The following is a 22,812-nucleotide window of genomic DNA, read 5'->3' as shown; positions in this document are numbered from 1 at the left end:
CAGTGGCTTCAATCTAAGTCATTTTTTAGATCAGAATGGGAAAGATCAATACACCACTAAACATGTCTTTCAGTTGGATTGGTTGGATCAATGGATGATTCAGATAATATCATGTACTCTATTTTGTTATAACTCAACACATTTATGGCCCGTTTCAGTTCATCTTGGCTTTTAGATGGCACAAAAGCAAATGGCACACTTACCGTGTTCTTTGTAATTCAAATTGGATGAACTGCATGATAGTGAATGAGATGATAAATAGATGAAAGCTCACAAAGCGGACACACACGTGTGGGGTTGTTTAAGATCAGGTTTGGGGGTCTGTCGATTCTGAATAGCCTGAAAGGGCATCACTGAAGTTATGACATAATGTATTTCCTTTTGAAAGTGCTAAAGCCGCTCTTTTATGGAAGGAAAAATTGATTATAAATGTCTGCGGGGGCGAATGCCAACCTCTAACTGAGCCCTTGACAATGACTGTTTAATTCAGCCGTGTCGATTAAGTGTTGCCATCTGCGAGCAATTCAGCACTAAACGACATGACAACAAAAACATTGGTCTGGGTAATTTTGCAGATGCTGTCCTTGGTGGAGGGGGGACAATTGGCATTGAAATGCAACATGCATGAGATCAGTTAATGCCAGTTCAGGGCCTGGCAGACCCATCGCGCTGAATACATATTTACCACTAAGTGATCAATGGAATGTTTAATTGATTAATTTATTTTTATGGTATGTTTATAATAGCTTTCATATTTATGCTACCATTGAAAAGTTTGGGGTCAGTAAGAACTGTTGACAGTAAAGACATTTATAATGTTAATATAAAAGATTTCTATTTCAAATAAATGATATTCTTTTAATTCTTTTTAATCTTTTCTATTGCTTTCTTTTCATCAAAGAATCCTGAAAAAATAACACTGTTTCCACAATAAATATTAAGCAGCACAACTGTTTTCAACATAGAAAATAAAAAAAATATGAAGAAGATAAGACACTCAAGACTGGAGTTGAACTATCAAAGAATCCTAAAAAAAGTTTCAACATTAATGTATGTTTTCAACATTGATAACAATAAGTAATGAGCAGTAACTCAGCATATTATCATGATTTCTGAAGGATCATGTGACACTGAAGACTGAAATAATGACTGCAAAAAACAACAAAAAACAGCTTTTCCAGCTTTTACTATTTAAAATGTATTACAATAGAAAACAATTATTTTAAATTGTAATAATATTCAGTGATATTACTGCTTTTAACTGTATTTGTGATCAATATTATTATTTGCTATTATTATTTGAGTATTTGCTTAGACCTGATGCTTGTCAGAATTAGCTGCTTTGTTTCCCGTACTTGCGACTTTGAAAGTGTCACAATGTGAAAATTTCCAATTTTTTTATTTGATCTCACAATTATCTTTTAATGTTTTACTCTGAGGCAGTCTTTGTTTGCAGTCTATACATTAAAACTGCTTGCTATGGATTCGAAAACGCAGAAAATCGAACCTGATCCAAATTTTTTATGATGGATGAAAGTTTCAGAGGCAGTGTGGAAACTAATTGACACAACGTGAGCTTTGGACGAAAATTTACGACTGTGCAGTGTGCAATTAGCTTAAGAGTTGCGACACTCCTAATCACTGTTCCTTTATAAAAACATGCCAGCCTTTGAAACAATATCAAGCTGCACATAACATATCATAAGACCTTTCAGAGGTCTTTGTCTCACCTCTGTGTTGAGGAAGTTTTTATAAGAAATAAAAAAAGCAGTTGAACTCTGACCTCTTGGTGTCTTAGCCACTTTATCAGAGCGGGCACATCCAGACTCAGTAGGTGAGGTTCTCTCCCTCTTGCTATCAGTGTGGGTCTCTGTTGTGTTTAACCTACTATAGATAGGGCCACACTGAGGAGATTACAAATGAGACACTGTCTGACCAGCGCAGAGAAACATGGCCCGTAAGCGCCCGCTGCCTGCTGTGCGGGGGGACGGACCAATCTTTAAAAATATGCTCAATTATCAATACCTTTATAAATTAGTGAGCGAGGCTGAGTATCCATAATGGACCTCGGCGGTTTGATAAGTGGTTTCTTTGGGATGCCGTGCGCTGCAAGTCTGTCAACCTTGAGAAGCGTGCGTACTTATTCTTTTGGACTCATCGAAACACCCTCAGGCTTTTAAACCCAAGCAGTAACTAGTACTAGCACTTTGGCTGCTAGTACATGGCATTTAGTTTGGTTGAGGAAAGCAATGCATCCCAGGAAAAATTCTCCTCGGGTTGAATGTGCATCAGTACTTTAGACGTATCTTCAGCGTTCAAAGGATAATCCATTTAAAGCGCTGGCTGTTTTAATAAACAGGTCATAAGAACAATGGGATTAGGTAATGGGAGTGAATCGCTGTTGATAATCCCCAGACACCCGTCACTCTTCTTTCGGCTTTTTAATTTTGTTGCATGAAGGGAAAAAAACACAGTGAAACCCCCTTGAGATGAGGGGCCTGTACATTTATTCATTATTGATCCCCCTTTTTCGCCACCCTTTCAACTAAAATGTGTTAACTTTACTATTATTTGCAAAGGGATCAAGCGTTCCCCACTCAACCAATGAAAGACGCCGGTTCGATAGGCCACGCTTTGCTGCTTTCCTTATAGACGTGATATATTATTCACAACTCGCCAAGTTACACCAGAAGCATCAATGCGTAACGGAAGCATTATTTATATATGATATTGTCATGTGCTCTGTCATTGTGATGCTCCTCATAAATTATACAGTGCAGCGACTCCTTTGATTAGACGTGGGATCGACTTTGTTTTTCATTTTTGATATTGAGCCTCGTGAACATATGATAATGGAGTCTGACACGGGAGATTTTCCTCTGATGTTTGTCATTTGCCAAAGTTTGAGACGAACGCATCGTCGCAGCATCATTAGTGCTGTCGCTCATCTGGAACATCAAAATGGGACAAAAGAGCCCTGTGATAATATGTGATCATCCCACAATTACAAAAACACTGGTGATAATACAAAACTTTGTTTGGGTCACCTTTTTGCCTTATTAATCTCTTATTTGATGCTCATTATGCAGACTAGACAATGCAATACCTCCAAATTCAGGTATGATTATTATAATAATTTATTATTTGAAATATCTGTTTTCAACACTAATAATAATAATAATAAATGTTTACTGAGCACCAATTTGGCATATTAGAATGATTTCTGAAGGATCATGTGACACTGAAGACTGAAATAATGGCTGTTGAAGATTGAGCTTTGCCAGCACAGGAATAAATTATCATTTAAAATATATTAAAATAGAGTACAGTTATTTTAAATTGTAATTATTATTTCACACAGACTTTTCACACCATATTTCCTTAAGACAGTGTGCATATAAAGTAGTATGAAAGTATAGCATGAAATCAAATATGAACCATAGAGACATTATTAAACAAGTGCATTATTTTCTGTTTTTTATTAAAAATGAATGCATTTTTATTTAAAAATAATGTACATTTATTTTAAATAATGTAGCTAATTTAATATAATTACATTTTTATGTATTGTTTATTTGAATGATTATTTATTTATGCAGCTTAACATTAAAGTCATAACTCTCAGTCTCACTCATTATCCAACACTGTTACCATCTCAGAAACTGTCTAAACTACATTATTTCATTTTTGAGTTATGACACATTTCTTATTGACTTTACTGCTCAATTTTCCTCTCGGGCAAGATTTATGTTTGTGTGGGCATTCGGAGGAAACCAGAACTTACAAATCATAAGCTTGTGGTGTTTAAAAACACACATCAGAATGGCTGACCGCTAACCAAACAACAGTGGGTTTAGGCGTTCCTCAGGTGAGCGGCCATCAGCAGATGTTCCTCATAAGTGTGCTGGGGAGCTTGATTACAAACACTTTTATTAGGTTTGATCAGTGTGTGTGTGGAAGATTAAGGGCCAGGGAGACAGGTCTTTATCCTCCAGTGATCTCTGGAATAATGAGGATATGTTACCATGGTGATTCTCAGAGAAGCCTCTGTCAGTGTGAAGAACCATTTAAAATCAGTTGCTTTGTTTTTCTTTGGCCATCACTGCCTTCCTGTTCCTAGTTTTTAAATGTACAAGAACTGTGTGGAAGTGTGGAAACAATGCGGAACAGACTCAGTACCTGTTAAATATGTAGTAATGACAGAAGTTACTGCAAGCTAGTTATGTTTTATTCTATCGAGTGTTTCGTAATGCAGTTGATGATAGAAGGAAAGAAAGGGGGGAAAAGTACTGTACATGAGCGGAAAAAGCAGTAGGTTGGATTTGCGTAGAATCTGTCCGTGACCATGAACCAAAGGCAGTGCAATGCCTTTCAAAGCAGCATTAACCAACTGAGACCTTGCCTGATCCTTTTCAGACTGGTTAAATAGCTATTAATGGAATGAGCTGTTATGAGTTAATTATACACAATAACAGATTTGAATAATGCTGTATTCAAGTGATGAACTTCCAACTCTGATGCCAGCCTAATGTCAACTCTTTTACATCGCTTAAAGAGGATCAACTAGCTAGATTTTTATGAGCTTTTGTATGTAAACAAATAAATAAAAATATTAAATACTGTCTTTAGAAAAAAAGTAAAGTGATATGATTTGACAGCGATGAACTTATAGTCCAGAGCATGTAAAGAAAAGTGCGCCATTCTCAAAACTAATTAAACCTCAATGAACTCAATAAGCAATAAACTTGACAACTCACAATCAGAGAAATTAATAACTTAGTTATTCCAGTTATTCCATTTCTAACAATAAATGTTTAAAATTAACATCTTAACAAATGACTTTTTCTAAAGCCATTGGAAATATACTGTGTGTGTGTGTGTGTGTGAGTGTGTATATATATATATATATATATATATATATATATATATATATATATACACTCACACACACACACAGTATATTTCCAATATATATATATACAGTGCCCTCCAAAAGTATTGGAACAGTAAAGACAAAATTGCTCTGTTGGCTGTGGAGTCGAGACATTTGCAAATATGATTAAAAGATGAGTATGAGACAAAACTACAGAATGTCACATTTTATTATTGGGTGATTCAACACATAGATGTTTTACCAGCTAAGAAGTTCAGCACTTTTAGAGTTTCATCCCTCTATCTGATGTGAGCATAAGTATTGGAACAGTTGCCTCACAGGTCTTTCTAAGTGATCAGCTGTGTCCTGTTGCATTAATTCTTCAGATATTAAAAGCAGGGAATGTGTCGTATCAGTTATATGCATTACTTCTACATTCTGAATCTTGCATTCGATGATGACACACACAAACCAAGATGAAGATGAGGGAGCTGACTTTGAGAGAAAAGCAAGCAATTTGGATGCTAAAGTCAATTAGAGCTCTAGCAAAAACAAAGGGCATAGAGAAATCAAGAGTTTGGAAACCGTACACTGTTACTAATGTAACCTCGGTTCCCTTAGATATGGGAACGAGTACTGCGTCGCTAGACGCTATGGGGAAAAACTCCTTTTTCTCCGAGGACTGAAGACTTTTTCAATCACGCAGTGTGACTGCACGGCCATTGGTTCGTGCAGTAATAAAAAAAACGAACCAATGGCTCGTTAATGGTACTGCACGAGCCTATGGCGGCTAAGCCCACCAGAGCCCGCCAAAAGGGGCGGGGTCATCTGGCTATATAAGCGGGCGCTTCGCCATAGGAAAACTGGCCAATTCGACTGAAGCGACAACCTGAGTTGTGCAGCTGCATGGCATGGCATAGTACGCAGTACTCGTTCCCGTATCTAAGGGAACCGAGGTTACTTTAGTAACCAAGTATGTTCCCTGTCGATACTTCACTCGTACTGCGTCGCTAGATGCTATGGGGAACAAATACAATCCCGCCATGCCATGAAGAGAAACGACAACATAAACTGGCCTTGAGCAATAAGGCTCAGAAGGACCAATTATGAGCAGGAAGAGTCCTGCAGGAGGCATGAGGACCGAACTCCTAGAGGTCGGTCCAGCCTAGACATCGTTTCAACGGTCATAAGTACAGCCTCAGCACCAGGGATGGGGCCAAGAGCGTGCTTGGAGGTGGAGCAATGCCTGAGGGGACCGCCCAAGGTGTGTGCCCTTTAAGCAGAGAGAACCCGAGCCTGTAGGGCTGGGACATTCAAGTTATAGAACCTGGCAAATGTGGACAGCGAGGCCCAGCCGGCCGCCGCACAAATGTCTGCCATGGACACACCGCTAGACCATGCCCAAGAAGAGGCCACGCCTCTAGTGGAATGGGCTCTCACTCCAATGGGGCTCTGGAGGCCCAGGGAGTGAAGTGAAGTGAAGTGAAGTGAAGTGAAGTGAAGTGAAGTGAAGTGAAGTGACATTCAGCCAAGTATGGTGACCCATACTCGGAATTCGTGCTCTGCATTTAACCCATCACGCGTGCACACACACAGCAGTGAACACACACACACACCGTGAACATACACCCGGAGCAGTGGGCAGCCATTTTATGCTGCAGCGCCCGGGGAGCAGTTGGGGGTTCGGTGCCTTGCTCAAGGGCACCTCAGTCGTGGTATTGAGGGTGGAGAGAGCGCTGGACATTCACTCCCCCCACCTACAATTCCTGCCGGCCGGAGACTCGAACCCGCAACCTTTGGATCACGAGTCCAACTCTCTAACCATTAGGCCACGACTTCCCCATGCTAGTGCGATAGCGTCAACTAACCTTCGAGATATTCTGTGCTTTGTGAACAGAGACCCCTTGGTGCGGCCCCCAAAGCAGACAAGGTATTGTTCCGTCTGCCCAACGCTCGCAGAACGTGAGCGTTGCTGCTCCGCACTAAGGTGGAGACCCTGCCGCTGTACCGCGGGGCTCTTCGAGCGAATTTAAGTGTATAACCTCCTTCTATAATTCCCGGAACCCACTGTGACACTCCGGGGATGGCTCGCCAGGCCTCGGCCCGTGTGGCAAGGGGTTGGATTAGTTCGGGTGGTGAGTCGCCTTGTGGGAACTCGACACACTCGTAATTGGAAGAGGAAATTTGCTCTCTTTTTGAAAATGTTTGTTTTTTATTTTTCTCGCTATAACAGCGGCTGTATGTGGAGGCACTTTTGGAAAGGGCCTGTGATTCACAACAGGTTTTGAAAAAAACAGTTTTGCCTTGGCACCCAGAACTGAACGGGGTTCTTGAAGGCATAACAGAGGGCGTTTTGGGGTTAGTCCAGCCTCTGAGAGACCTTGCCCTCTCCTCTTCTTTCCTATCGGATCAGGATGATGCCGGAGGCGCAGGGTCCAAGGTCAGCTTGTCGTTTTGGATTGGGGTAGCGTTTGGCCGAGCGGGAGCGCTGCCGAGGCTCAGGCTTCTTTGTAGGCTGAGCGGGCGACGGCGCAGGTTTAGCTGGCTGTTGCGCTGGAGCAGGCTTGGGGCAACTGGCGGCTGTTGCAGAGCTGGACCGTTTAGGCAGGAAGTGTCGCATAGCCTGGGACGACTTCTGAGCCGCGGTGAATCGCTCCGCAAAGCCCTCGACGGCAAGTCCAAAGAGCCCCGCAGGGGAGACCGGTGCGTCGAGGAAGGGGACCTTGTCAGCCTCCTTAATTTCAGTGAGGTTTAGCCATAAGTGGCGTTCCAACACCACTAATTTGGCCATTGACCTCCCAATGGAATGCGCTGTAGCTTTGGTAGCTCTTAAAGCCAGGTTGGTGGCGCTGCGCAGTTCCTTGAAAACTGCAAGATCAGGCCCGAACTCGTCCATGGTCCGGAGGAGTTTGGCTTGAAAGACCTGGAGCACAGCCATGGAGTGAAGCGCTGAGGCGGCCTGCCCGGCGGAGGAGTATGCTCGTCCGGCGAGGGCGGAAGGCGTCCTGCAAGGCTTGGAGGGATGAGCAGCCTTTGCTTTCCATCCGATGGCGGAGGGTGGGCAAAGGTGCGCAGCCACAGCTTCGTCAAGAGGGTGTAACCTCTCGTAGCCCTTCTCTTCGGTGCCGTCCACTGAGGAGAGAGCAGAAGAAGAGTTAGAGCGGAGTCGGGCCGAATACAGAGCACGCCATGACTTCGTAAGTTCGTCGTGGACCTCCGGAAAAAACAGAGAAGTTCGCTTAAGAGGGGCCGTGCGGCGCCCCAGCAGGAACCATTCGTCCAGACGACTACGAGTGGGCTCCTCCGGCGTAGACCACTCCAAACCCAGCTCGTCAACGGCCTTAGAGATGATGCGGAAGAGCTCTGCATCCATCCCTGGCTTTGCTTCGCTGGGTTCGGCAGATGAGGAGGGGGCGGGGTCGATGGTAGAGCCCGATATATCCTCTGCGTCCGACGCTATTAGAGACACGCTGTCATCTAATAGCTCGTCCTCAACAGCACCGAACGGGATCACGTCACTTGCACCAACCGAGGGATGCTGATACGCGTGCTCGAAGAGGACGGGTGAATCCTCTCTGCATAGCGGGGGCGAGGCACGTGGGGCCTGAGCCGGCGTGAGCTCGCTCGCCGCTGAGCGCTTAAGCCCTTTACCCCGCCATTTTTTTCCCACAGGTCCCTGGGGGGAAGAAAACGGGAGGGCGCGAGGGGCGGAGTCGCTCTCTGAAAAGAAAGCGATCCGAGCGCGCAGAGTCACGAGACTCATGTTCATGCAATATGAAAATTCCATCTCGCTCAGAGCGGCTTCTGCGTGGGATTTACCCAAGCAGGAAACACACCCTGAGTGGCCGTCGGCATCGTGCAGAGAAAGTCTGCACGAGACGCACTGACGGCGCGGCATTTGCAACAACGCCACGATTGCTCTTTTAGAAGAAATTTGCTCTTCTTGAAGGCTCGCCGGATGGCAGCAGGGGACAAGCTGGCGTCTGCTTTGATCGCTGAAGCAGCTCGACGAAGCGGGCTGGATCAGCGAAGAGCAAGAAAAAAGGCAGCCTTCCAATCCGCAGCAAGGCGTTTCAACGGCGAGCGTCTGGAGTCCTGGATCAGCGAAGTCGTCGCTGAAGGAGAATTTATCTGTTTTCCTATGGTGAAGCGCCTGCTTATATAGCCAGATGACCCTGCCCCTTTTGGCGGGCTCTGGCGGGCTTTGCCGCCATAGGCTCGTGCAGTACCACTGACGAGCCACTGGTTGGTTTTTTATTACTGCAAGAACCAATGGCCGTGCAGTCACACTGCATGATTGAAAAAGTCTTCAGTCCTCGGAGAAAAAGGAGTTTTTCCCCGTAGCGTCTAGCGACACAGTACGAGTGAAGTATCGACAGGGAACACCAGCAACCAACAACTACCTGATCGGCTGAGAAAACAACAGTAGTTGATGACATACAAATCATAAAAGCTGTGAAAATGAACCCTAACAGACGTGTCTGTAAAATCACCAACAACTTCCAGAAAGCTGGGGTGATGCTCTGACAATCTACTGTCCTCAGGAGACTTTGACACAGAATTACAGATGCTACACAGCAAGATGCAAACGTCTGACCAGCACCAAAAATAGAAAGGCAAGATTAGAGTTTGCAAAAACGCACAAGGGTGAGCCAGAAGAGTTTTGAAATTGTGTTTTGGACCGATGAGACAAAGATGAACCGTTATCTAAGTGATGGGAAAGCAAAAATGTGGAGAAAAAAAGGGAACTGCACTGATCCCAAGCATACAGCCTGATCTGTAAAGCATGGTGGAGGTGGTGTCATGGCATGGGCATGCATGGCTGCCTCTGGAACAGGCCCTCTCAACTTTACTGATGACTTAATATATGATGACAGTAGCAGAATGAATTTGGAAGAGTACAAAATCATCTTGCCTACTAATATTCAAGAAAATGCCACCAGATTCATTGGGAAGTGCTTCATATTGCATCAGGACAATGACCCAAAACACCCTGCCAGTTCAGTCAAGGAATTTATAAGGGCAAAGAAATGGAAGAAATGGCAGAAACTCCCCAAAACAAGCAACAATTGGAATTGGCTGCATTAAAGGCTGAGAAAAGTATTTGAAAGGATGAGACCAAGAGTCTGATGATGTCTATGGGTCACAGACTCACTGCTGTGATTGTGCGCAAGGGATCTGCAACTAAATAATAGCTTTTAATCTTTTATATCTGCCTTATGTTCAACTGTCCCAATACTTATGCTCACATCAATGAGTGGGATGAACTCTAAAAGTGCTGTTCTTTTTATTTGGTAAAACATGTATGTGTTGGAACGGCTAATAATAAAATGTGACATTCTGTAGTTTTGTCTCATATTCATGTTTTAATCATATTTGCAAATGTCTTGACTCCACAGCCAACAGAGCAATTTTGTCTTTGCTGTTCCAATACTTATGGAGGGCACTGCATATATGTGACCCTGGACCACAAAATCAGTCTTAAGTCATTGGGGTATATTTCTAGCAATAGCCAAAAATACATTGTTTGCGTCAAAATTATAGATTTTTCTTTTATGCCAAAAATCATTAGGATATTAAGTAAAGATCATGTTCCATTTTGTAAATTTCTTGCCATAAATATATAAAAACTTCATTTTTGATTAGTATTATGCATTGCTAAGAACTTTATTTGGACAACTTTAAAGGCGATTTTCTCAATATTTTGAGAATCTAAAATATTGTCCTATAATAACAAACCATACATCAATGGAAAGATTATTTATTCAGCTTTCAGATGATGCATAAATTTAAATTTAGAAAAATTGACTGTGGTCCAGGGTCACATATTACTAATATGTGACATAATGTACTATTATTTATGTGCAATTAAAATGTTTTCTATTTTGATACATTAAAGTACATATACTTTATTCTTTTATTCGTGATTTTTTTTTCTTCAGGATTATTTGATGAACAGAAAGTTCAAAAGGATTTATTTGAAATATGTAACTTTTATTATAATGTAAAAGTCTTTACTGTCACTTTTTATAATTTAAATTTATCCTTTCTAAATTAAAGTATCAAAAAATCAGTCTGCTTGCTTTTACAAGGTCGAATTAAAGTGATTTTTCTTGATTGGCACTTACCTTTTAAGTTTCGAAAGGAACAGTGACTTTTTCCAGCAAGTTTGGCATGTTTTGAAAGGCGGCTCAGCAATTTGTTAACACTCTTTATATGCATTAAACACTCTTATACAATAGAAATAAGGTTTCCTTTTTATACCTGGCTCTTCTAGTTCAGTGTATACTGTGTGTGCAGGGCAGGTGTGTATTTGTGTTGAAGCGCAGTATCTCATGTCAGCTCTGTATACATGTTTGTGTGTGTTTAAATGTGTGTATGCTGACAGATCAGTGGAGAGCTCCGGCATGTAAACTGATGTGTGGTTTGAGTCGCTGAATTAAGGAGATGCTGTGACGTGCATGTAACAGTGGTGATGTGTGTTTAGCAGAGAATACATGGTGTGCAGACTCTTTTATTGGGAAAACGTTTTACTACAGCAGTTACAGAGCAACCTACTGAGGGCTCACTGCCGTCACAGCATGATGCTGTCTCTGAGTGTTTGTGTATGTGGTTATGGGAAGGGGAAATGGAAGAATTTATTGAAAAGGATTTTTTATTCTTTAAGAATGGACAAATAAATCTATCTTTTGCTCTCTCTCTGTCTTTCTCTCTCTCAGGTGGTCGAGTTGGTTCAGTTCAGTCTGATGCCAGCAGCAGTCCCACAGAACATGGTCATATGGGTCAATCTCACCCCACGTACCCTGTTGGACCTCAGGTGAGAACGCACATCTTTCCCCTTACACAATTTCATTAACGTGAACATGAAATGCCATTCACAACCCATTTTACATTTGAAATGTGACATATTTATGAGTGAAAAATTAGTGTAGGGCTTGATTTTATCATGTAATAACTGATAGGATCATAAAAAGTGAATGTTGCATACTAGAATGGAACCAGACTGAGTGTGAGTTGGCAAAATTTGGTAAAAACATTATCCAAAAGTTAAAGTCATTGCACACTTTTCGCACGTTAAAAAATAAATACAACCTCACGTTGTGTCAGTCACTTTTACACACTGCCTCCAAAACTTTCGTCTGTCATAAAAAAATTCGTATCAGGTTCGATTTTCTGCGTTTTCGCATCCGTAACGTGAGTCCGTAATGGGCTTTAAGTGCAGAAAAAAGTACAGGCATAGTGCAGGCGTACATTAAAATTAAGGTAATAAAATTAAATATAACACTACTAATAAAGAGAGCAGATATAGAAAAGATACAGCATAAACAATAACATTGAAATGCTACACAGCAATAAAAATATAGAGAAAAAATATACAAGTAGAAAGATGAACGGTGGCATAAGTAGTGTGACAAAACCTGAAATGAATGGGTCGACCGATATATACCACAAAAGCCAATATATTGGCTAATATTTATAATTTTTAATTATCGCTAGAATATATATATATATATATATAGAATATATAACATCTTAACTTTTAGTTAGCTTCTCGTGCATATCTACAGCTTCTAAAAACATGAACATATAGTACTTATGGTGCATGTTGCTTTAGTGTCTTGAAAATACTGGAACATCTCATTCCCATTAATGAAAACTCTATAGGAAAAATTGTATACAGAATAAAGTAAGTTCTACATGTTTGGAGTTACATGACTGTGATTTGGGGTGAACTGTTCTTTTTCAAAAAGTAATAAAATATCAATTTTGATGACTTTAAGGAGCATACCATCCAACTCGACACCTAACCAATGCCCCAGTAAAACAAATACACACATTTACATACTTTTAGAAAATCAACTGTGGTCTTTTTTAGGATGTGTAGAATAAACAAGCTCTTTCAAGAGATGGAGAATGATCATTGTCTGTTGCCATATCCAGCTCAGCATGCTGCAGCGATGTCCAAGCCCTTGTCTTCTCGTTCCCCTGAGCTCTGCCTTAATAGATGAACCCTGTCAGGACAGTCCCACAGAAACAAACACTTTTCAGCCACACTGCTCTCTCCCTGTGCCATGGCCAATTCCCTTGTTTCTGGATCAATATGTTTTGATGGATTCTCACTCTAGAGACGGATATTGTGTGCACTGCCATTACGGAACTGGATCAGTAAGAGGGCAGTTAGCCCTACATGGGTCCGACTCGTTCCTGTGCCTTTGGCTTCATTCGCGCACACTGCTATCAGTCTGATTACGAGTAATCTTTCAGCATTTCCTCCACTGGGCTGGGCTCTTCTTATTAGAAAGAGGAATGGGATAGGGGGTGGGTTAGGAAAAGAAAAGGGTAATTTAATCCCAAAAGCCAGATCAAGAAGGTATAGAGTGTTGCTTATGGGTCTTGGGGACACATATGTTCAGTATTGATTCTGTTAAAATTAGTTTTTTTAAATGATTTGTCTCTTTCAATCATTCCTTAGATGCTTGATTATTAACACGCTTGTCTTGTTGCACAAAATTCATCAAACTGACTTGCTCTACCTCTGAAATGATTTTTCTTTTTAAGCCACATTTCATGATTCAGTTTAACCCTGATGGATAAGATCAAGTCCCATTTTCTGAATTAAAACCTAGTTTAACTCAGAAATATGTCATAATACCATTTTAGGGGTCAGATTTACGAATAGCATGCACCAGCGCATTAAAATGGCATTACAATTGTACTGTTGGGATATACTAAAGACACGCAGTGAAGAATTAGGCATGGACACAGTTAATTTTGCGCCTGACCTTATTGAATATGCATTTGTAGGAGTTTTCCTTTCTGACGCAAAATTTATGGGAGGAGTATTAAAATGAATTTACTAACGTTGCGCTCATCAAATTGCTGGTATTTGCACCATCATTTAACACCCAAAAAAGCATGTCTTATTTGCGACTACACTATTTTGCGTTGCGCTTGGTATATTGTGTGGGTCGATAATGTAAATGAGGTGTTGTGTCTGTGTTCTTTAATTTGCACGTTGTCAGTAAATCACCCGCAGAAATGTGCATTTTTTGGAATTGCCCTGTTTAGTAAAACTACCTTTTAAAATGGCCATTTTATAATTTTAAAAACTTGGAATTTAATAATGAAAAATAATTGCATTTCGTAGATTATTTTTCCAAGTTTTTCCATGGTATTGTATTGAAGCACCATTTAAAATATGGTATATTAATACAGTAATCATTCTGTATGATTTTATATTTCAATGTTATCATCATATTGAAGTCATTATCATCTGACACCGTCAATATGATTCCAGCTAGATACTTTTTCTCCGTATAAAAAGTAGTTTGACAGCTGAATTTGAGTGTATATATATTTCAAAAACAGTCTTGCAAACTATTAGTGCATTTATGACAAATATGCCACAATATCTTTGACAACCGGTGTATGTAAATGGACATTTAGGAACAGTGAGGTGGTAGCGTGACTTAAACATCCCAAGGGTATTTTGAGTGAGGAGTTGTTCAGCCATTTTAAAATGTGTTTTGATCCTGGGGGATCCCATTTCACAGACACGCTGGGGTTCAGATCAGTTTGTCAGCTGCCTTGTCGCTTAGAGAGAGGGCTGATGGGAAAACGGTGTGAGCTATTAGTGAATCTAACACGAAAAAAGAAAGAGAAAAGAACGGGTTTTCATGCTGAGTCAAGGAGTATATGGCCCTCCCATGATTCCTGACACAGACATTCTGCTGGACACAGCATAGTAGTTTGTACTTCCTGGCAAAAGCCCATGAAAATGATGTCAATTGAAGTTGTATTTTATCACAGTTAGATTCCTTGTATATAGGTGTTTTTGTGGATGCATTGTGGATGTCAGTTCTCATCATGTTCACACAGGTGTCTGAGCAGTAACCATAGGTGTGATTCACATCACATCGCGTTAACTATGAACATGTCCCCCTAACGTTTGATGACCAGAAAGTTTTCAAATACAATTTAAACACTATCTTATAATTTTACTGTGATCTAACTTTTTAAAATGTAATAATTTAATAAAATCTGTTCAAATGAATGAATTAATATTGGATAAAATAATTAAATATTTATATCAAGGAGCTATTAATCTGTTCAGTGGGTGCAGTCTTTTGCTTTTTTCCCCCATATTATCTAAATGTATGTTTTGTGGTATTCACATGACCTGTGAGCTAAAATGTAAACATGACTAATTTTATTACTGATTACTGAAAAATATAGAAACTGTAAAACTAAATTAAATGAAAATAAACAATTAAAAGTTTTGGGGGGCTTGTTTTATAGTCTCTAAATTACTGTAAAAGTCATTTCTGCCAAAAATGAACAAACATGTCTTCATATTAAATGAAGAACTTTTAGTACTCATGTTAGCTTGCACCATTCCAAATAGACATGTCTGTATTTGATAAAGTTTCTCTTAAGCTTTCAGTTATTCATCTGATTTTAGTCATCTTCAGACTGATGGAGGTTCTTCAGCTCAGTTGTTTAGGTCAAGTGCCTTTACTCAGTTCAATGAGTGGAGTTCAGAATGGGCCATTAGGAGTTGGTTGATTTGCATGAATATGCCAGACATTTCATTCTTTTAAAGACTTCAAACAAAGGCACACTAAAGTAGCTGCATTTTTAAATGAACGATTGCCTACAGTCCTGAAATAAACAACATGTAAAATGTCGGTCTTACAGGTTCATCTTAAGTTAATTCTTCATTTATAGATTGAAGTACTGTCTACATGTGCCATAAATATGTTATAGTCCTATATTTGTATATATATTGGTTTGTCAAAGTTATAACAAAGCCTGAATTAATACTTTTATTCAGAAAAAAATGCAATAAATTGACAAAAGTGAGAGTAAAGACACTTATAATATTGCAAAAAAATTTTATTTCAAATAAATGCTCTTCTTTCGAACATTGTATTCATCAACGAATAAAATAAACACAGTTTCCACAAGTAATATGGTTATAATATGTTATAATAAATTATATTTTAAAACACTTTAAAACACAAAGAAAATAATTATTTTAAATTGTAACAATAAATAATTTATATTATTTAATGTTAATTTTTATTGTATTTTTCAACCAAAAATGCGTTCATAGTACACAGACACGTATTTTGGAAACATTTTTAAAAAGTCATACTCACCCCAAACTTTTGAACCGTACAGTATATTATAAACACTTAAGAATATATCAACATATGGATTTCTTAACGGATCTATTTAAAAAGTAAAGATTTCAAGCATCATGTGGACACAGGCAATGGCATTCACTTTGAGATTGAGATGAGATGCTGGCAGACAATCTTTGATTTTGTGCCTCAAGTAACTGACATCACACACACACACACACACACACACACACTTAAAACAGCAAGATTAAGCATATGTCACACAGCTTTGTCAAAAGAGTCTTTGTTGTCATCCTTTGAGTGGTTAATTGATTTTTTTTTGCATTCTTTTAATGTCAGTGTTTAAAGTGAAAGAAATGACAAATGACATCTCTCAGTATGTTCTATAAGAAGGGTTTTGGTCTTTTTGACAAATTCCTTTTGTCTGTTGGTTTTTCCATTTAGATGGAGAAAGAATATTTAATAGTGTTATTTTATGCTGATTATCATTTGATTCCAAATGTTTGTTGTAAATGAAATGTTAAAGCAGTGAGTCTTATCATACAGAAATCAAATGCATCAGGGAACCACTTACAAGTTTTCTCTAGAACCTCACATTCTGAAAAAAATACTGCTTGAATAATTGCACTTTATATATTTTGTCATTCTATTCCATGTAATTCCATGTATTTTTTTTTCCCCTCTCCATTCATAAATTAGGAACAGTGCAGCATGCCAGAAATTATGAAACTGCTTCAACCAGGAATGTTTTATTCTGCTTCACATTAAAGGCCCCAACCAACCTCAAACTCATGTTGCTCTTGAGTATTTTCTATACAACTAAAGAGCTAGAGACACTGCTTCACACTATTGACAGTGTACAAAGTCATCATTGAAGAAACACAAAATTAAGCCAAAGAAGCAGCGACAAATGCTAATGGGGGTGATGATAACGTAGCCTGTGTTTATAAGTGAGAGAGAGAGTGAGAAATTGCTGGTTCGTAGGAAGGAGCAGGCTGTGTGGTGGCTGTAAGCTGAATCACAGACAGGCTTTTTGTACAGTATAGAGGTGTAAAACAGTGCTTGGGTGAGCTGAAAAGAACATTTCTCTGGTCTCCTGCAGGAAAAGCATTTGATTTGTCAGACCCATATTTTGTGTTAAATTTGAAGATTTTAAAGATTTTATTTGCAATTCAAACTGGAAGATAAAGATTCATTATATACATATAAATATAGAAAATAATTTTAAATAAAACATAAAATTATAAAAAAAGAACACCACTGTCATGCTTTGCATCATACTTAAAAAACTTCCTGTTTGTTCTCTCTTTCAGTCTCTGTTGGCTGCTCAGCAGCTGGCATCTGCGGTTAGTGGAGTGATGTCCGGTGGAGCTCCAGGTCTCAACCAGCCCATTCTGATTCCCTTTAACGCTGGCGGGCATCTCGGTGGGCAGCAGGGCCTGGTTCTGTCTCTGCCCACTGCTGCCAACATACAGAGCCTGGTGGCAGCCGCTGCTGCTGGTGGCATCATGACACTCCCCCTACAGAATCTGCAAGGTATGAGTCCATATTGATCCAGTGAAAAAACAATGGGTGTAGAAACAATTTTAACAAACTTTGAAGCAAAAATCAAACTGAAATAGTATTTTCTTGTAAAACATACTTCAGTAATCTTTGTATAATTTACAACAAAATTTTCAGTGCTTTGTGTCAGTATCAATTTAAAAATAATAATTTTAGAGAATGTAAATTTTAATTTACACTATTTATTTATTTATTAGTTGTTTTTTTTTGCCATCAAAAGATCAGCAATATATATTAAGAATGTTTACTTGTCTAGGTTATGGTCTTTTTACTTTAATTCTGACTTCTCATCAAAGCAATTTGCAAAAAAGGCTTTTTTGAGAGCACGAAAACAAAGCCAAAACTTGGACATTATAGGAAATTTAGAAACCCCAGCCAGTGCATGTCCAGGAAAATAGAGGATGTATGGTCACCCTTTTTATAATTTGTTTTTGAGAATTATATAAATAATATTAATATGGTCTTGTCTGTGGTCTCTTCACTATAACTTGGCCAAAGTTTGCATCTTATGTATCAAAGTTTGAATCATACTGTACAATATGTACACATTATTATCATTGTTTTTTAAAAATGAAATCTATATGAAATAATGCTAAAACTAAATCAGTGCTCAAACTAAAATTAAAACTAAATTAATGCTCATAATAAAGAAGTTGTTATATAAATGTGTTCAATGACAATGACAATTTATTTATATAGCACGATTAATTTCGACTTCTGTCGACCAATGTGCTTTCCAGTAAGACTTTAAAAACATATAAATCAATGAACAAACAGTAAAATTATGACATCATTTAACTATGCCATCAGCCATACGCTTTAGAAAATAAATATGTCTTTAGCCTGGACTTGAAAATATTAACAGAAGAAGCTTGTCTAATTGAGAGTGGCAAGGCGTTCCAACGCCTGGGGCCAGCAATACAAAAAGCACGATCTCCCCTGCACTTAAGCCTCGATCTAGGTGTAAACAATAGATCCTGGTTGGAAGACCGAAGGGATCTAATGGGTTGATATTCAGTCAATAACTCACAAAGATAGGTAGGAGCCAAACCATTTCGAGATTTATAAACGAGGAGCAAAACTTTAAAATCCACTCTAAAACAAACCGGCAACCAATGTAATGAGCGTAAAATAGGAGTAATATGCTCCCTCTTCTTGACCCCACTCAAGAGTCGAGCCGCAGCGTTTTGAACAAGCTGCAGGCGGGATATAGCTGTCTGGCTAATTCCAAAATAAAGTGAGTTACAGTAGTCCAGCCTATAGATAAAATAAAAGTGTGAATTACTTTTTCAAAATCTTTCAAAGAAAGAAAAGACTTTACTTTAGAAAGTGAGCGCAGCTGAAAAAAGCACGCTTTGACTATTGAATTTATTTGACGGTCAAATTTTAAGCCATCATCAAAAATGAATCCCAGGTTTTTTACCCATGATTTCACAAATGGAGACATCTCACCCAGATCCAATTTTGGGATGTTTAAAGATTCAGAGGGGCTAAAAACAATTATTTCAGTTTTCTTTTCATTAAAAATTAAAAAATGTAATGAAAGCCAAGCCTTCACATCCGCCAAACATGCCATAAGAGACTCAAACCCCACTGAGTTCCGTTTAACAGGCAGATAAACCTGAGTGTCATCCGCATAGCAGTGAAATGATAATCCATGTTTTCTAAAAATCGAGCCAAGAGGGAGCATATAAAGAGAAAAAAGCAAAGGAGCCAGAATGGAACCCTGGGGAACCCCACAAGGCAAGGAAGCATTTCTCGAGTAGTCTTCACCCATCTTGACTGAAAAACTCCTATTTGCAAAATATGATTTAAACCAATCTAGAGCTATACCTCTTAAACCAATGCAATGTTCTAATCGATTAATGAGGATAGCATGGTCAACTGTATCGAAAGCGGCCGTCAAATCTAAGAGCACGAGAACTGCAAAATCCCCAGAATCACATGATATTAAAATATCATTAAGAACCTTCAATAGCGCAGTCTCAGTGGAATGGCATTAACGAAAGCCAGACTGAAATGTTTCAACCATTAAGTTATCAACTAAAAAACTTTGTAGCTGTAAAAACAAATTTTTTTCCAGAATCTTGGAAATAAAAGGCAAATTAGAGATAAAACCATTAAAACCGATGGGTCCAGATTCTGTTTTCTGAGCAATGGATAAACTACTGCATGCTTTAAGCAATCAGGCATAATACCAGATTCTAAACTACGATTAATTATAAGCAAGAGATACGGGGCAACATCAGTAAAAATTTGCTTAAATAAGAAGGGGGGAATTATATCCAAAGACGAGCCCGAAGGTTTAAGCTGCTCAACTATTTCCAGCAAATCTGAACGTGAGACCAGTTCAAACTGACTAAAAAAAGTAGTAGAGGTAGAGGGGTTTGCTGGACTAGAAAAAGAGGGAGTAATTCCCAGCCGGAGATCCCTAATTTTCCTATCAAAAAATAATAAAAATTCTTCACATGATGGAGAAGAAACCCCAGGAGCTAGACCGGCCGAAGGATTGAGAGTTGCATTAATAATATTAAAAAGAATCTTTGGACTAGAGCAGTTCTTATTAATAATATCTGGCAGATATTCAAAGCACCATCAGAACCTGTAAAGTGAAATTCACCAAGGAGATATCCTGAAAGCATACTTTATTCTACAACATTCAGTCTTTAAGTTTGTTGTGTTTTTGGGACTCATGAAAATGGTGGCATCACCCCATTTGCACAGCATGCGTTTAAGAAAGTGCTCAGGAAGGATCAGAGCGATATAGGAGGGGAAAGTAGTTCACATTCATTACAGGTCAGCGTTTTGCAACGAAGCGCAAAAGCACTTTAAGGCTCTTTCTTATTTCAGTAGGAGTATTCACTAGCATGCTTGTGTCTTCTCCTCTTTACCTCTATCTCTCCCCCTCCTCTTTCCTTCCGTCCACGCAGCCATACTTCTCCTCGCCTTTTAAACTTTAATGCACGAATGTTCTCTTTTGATCATAGTTGTAAATGGTTTTCATTTTAATGTTTAAAACATTGTCTCTTTTATACCATTAGATTGAGGGGTGGAAGGGGGAAACCGTCAGTCATAAATCTTAGATGAGGTGCCTTCTCTAATGCCTGACTAAAAAATGATAGGTTATAAATTTGAGTGCATGTAAAATAGCACGTTTTCCTTTTTCGTCTGAGGAGGCCGAAGATTAAAATAATGCACGGCAGGAAACAGGTTGTCCTGAAGAGATGGATGGATGGATGGCTAAAATAGTGGGATGGAGAAGAAGTCTCTAAGGGACACAAACATGCATAAATAACAACACGCGTCAAAGCATGTCTAGGCTTTTAATAAAAACTCACATGGGCTAAATAAATATCTAAAAATTCCCAGAATTCCCTCAGTCATGATAATGTGCCTGTGGGGCCGGCCTCGCATTTTGAAGACTCTCTAAAATGGACCCTAAGCGTTCCATGCTGAAGTAAATTTGAATGCTCCATTACTGTCTGTTTTAAACTTTTAGGGGTTTAGCTGGGCATTTACTTTTATGCTTGTCCAGCAACAGTTTTGTTTTGTCTGATATTGTTTTTTAAAGTCTTTATATTGAAAATCTTGGATTACGAATCTAATTTAAACTTGGCATTAGTATTTTAGTATGTTTTATTGAAAATATATATTTTTACTTTTTTATTTTGTCATGTTGCATTGCTATAATATATAACAAAAAAATGAAAACAAAAAATGCAATGACATAAAATAATATTCATAAAACTATTGTTTACTAAAATTGAATATTTATAATTTTGCACAAAAGGAGGACCAACCAAATTCTTGGAGATTCTGACATTGTCAATTTGTCGTTAACATAAAAAAGTGAAATACAATAAAATAAAATGACTTTTCAACCACGCTGTCTTGAGCTTTTAAATTAATAATTAAAAAAACAAATGATTCATGTTGTTCCAAACTTCTTTGGTGAAACATTTTGAAAAAAGTTTCAGCGTTTTTTTTTTTTTTTTTTTTTTTTTTTTTAACCACCATGCAGTTAAAGTCATTAGGGTCCAATGTTGTTTGGATCTCAGCATTCTTCATATTATCTTCTTTTAAACTAATACGGGTTTGGAACGACATGACAGTGAGTTCATTTTTGGGTAAACTGTCCTTTTATGTCCTTCTTGCCCTCAAATTGTGAACATTGACATTGTGTTTATCTCTGGTGCAAATACAAACAGAAAAGTGCTCGTCCTAAAAAAAAAAAAATACCCAGTGATAAACTAGTGTGACTTATTCTGACTAGGCCTCTCAGTTTTAGACTCAGAACCTGCGGGATTCTCTAAGGGTGTAGTGTCATGGTGCCATGTGACATTAAATTATTTGACTGTGTCTGCTCTCCCTACAGCCAGTCACACTCCCACAATCCCCCCAATCCTATCCCATCATCCCCCCATTGATGGAGAACTGCTGGAAAAGCATTTCTGCCAGACAGTCTTAGTTGAGCAGTGAGCTCAGCCCCACAGGCCTGATTAATCACAACCTACAGAGATCTCCACCTCAAGCACCAAAAAAGACACATAGATCAGTGTGCTCGTGTAGTATGCTCTAATTAACTCCAGATCAAACACTTCTCTGTTCAAGGAAAGTGAAGGCGACGGATCACTTTCATAAGTTTTAATAGAGAAGTCACACTAATGAGGAACAAATAAGATTATTGTGTCAGGGCGAGAATTCAATTAAAATACTTCAAGTTAAAAAACAAAACAAAAAGTCATTTATTATGTCATAGTCTTGTGAATGCATTGTGTTATTCTGTTACACCCTTTAACCCACTATCAGAGCAAGATACCAATTATTTGTGCACTGTTGAGACAATTGAGTCCTGATGACTATACATGCAGTTGTATATTCCTGAATATGGATGGCAGTTGCAAAGAATAGTAACATAAGGTTCTATTAGTCAACATTAATTAACTACCTGAGTTAAGATGAACTAACAATGTAAAATAGTTCTAAAGCATTTATTGATATTCGTACAATAATAATAATATATGTGACCCTGGACCACAAAACCAGTCATAAGGGTCAATTGTTTGATATTGAGAGTTATACATCATCTGAAAGCTGAATAAATAAACTTTCCATTGATGTATGGTTTGTTATGATAGGAATATATTTGGCTGAGATACAACTATTTGAAAATCTGGAATCTGAGGGTGCAAAAAAAATCGAAATATTGAGAAGATTGCCTTTAAAGTT

The 22,812-nt window shown here is 38.7% G+C and overlaps 1 protein-coding gene across 1 annotated transcript in view; it reads left to right on the top strand.

Annotated features, from left to right (window-relative positions):
* Window positions 1-22,812, top strand: part of LOC306865238 (POU domain, class 6, transcription factor 2-like) — a gene marked incomplete at both ends in the record, with an annotated part of 108,810 nt that overhangs the window by 13,308 nt on the left and 72,690 nt on the right. The window contains 2 exons of the mRNA XM_079409725.1: window positions 11,593-11,690; window positions 17,334-17,556. Of these exons, the coding sequence (XP_079265851.1) occupies window positions 11,593-11,690; window positions 17,334-17,556 (321 nt within the window). The remainder of the gene's footprint in view (window positions 1-11,592; window positions 11,691-17,333; window positions 17,557-22,812) is intronic.

Source organism: Barbus barbus, assembly GCF_936440315.1.
Source record: "Barbus barbus genome assembly, chromosome: 46".
Classification (NCBI taxonomy): domain Eukaryota; kingdom Metazoa; phylum Chordata; class Actinopteri; order Cypriniformes; family Cyprinidae; genus Barbus; species Barbus barbus.
The sequence above is the reverse complement of the archived record's forward strand: the minus strand, read 5'-3'. Positions and strand labels throughout refer to the sequence as shown.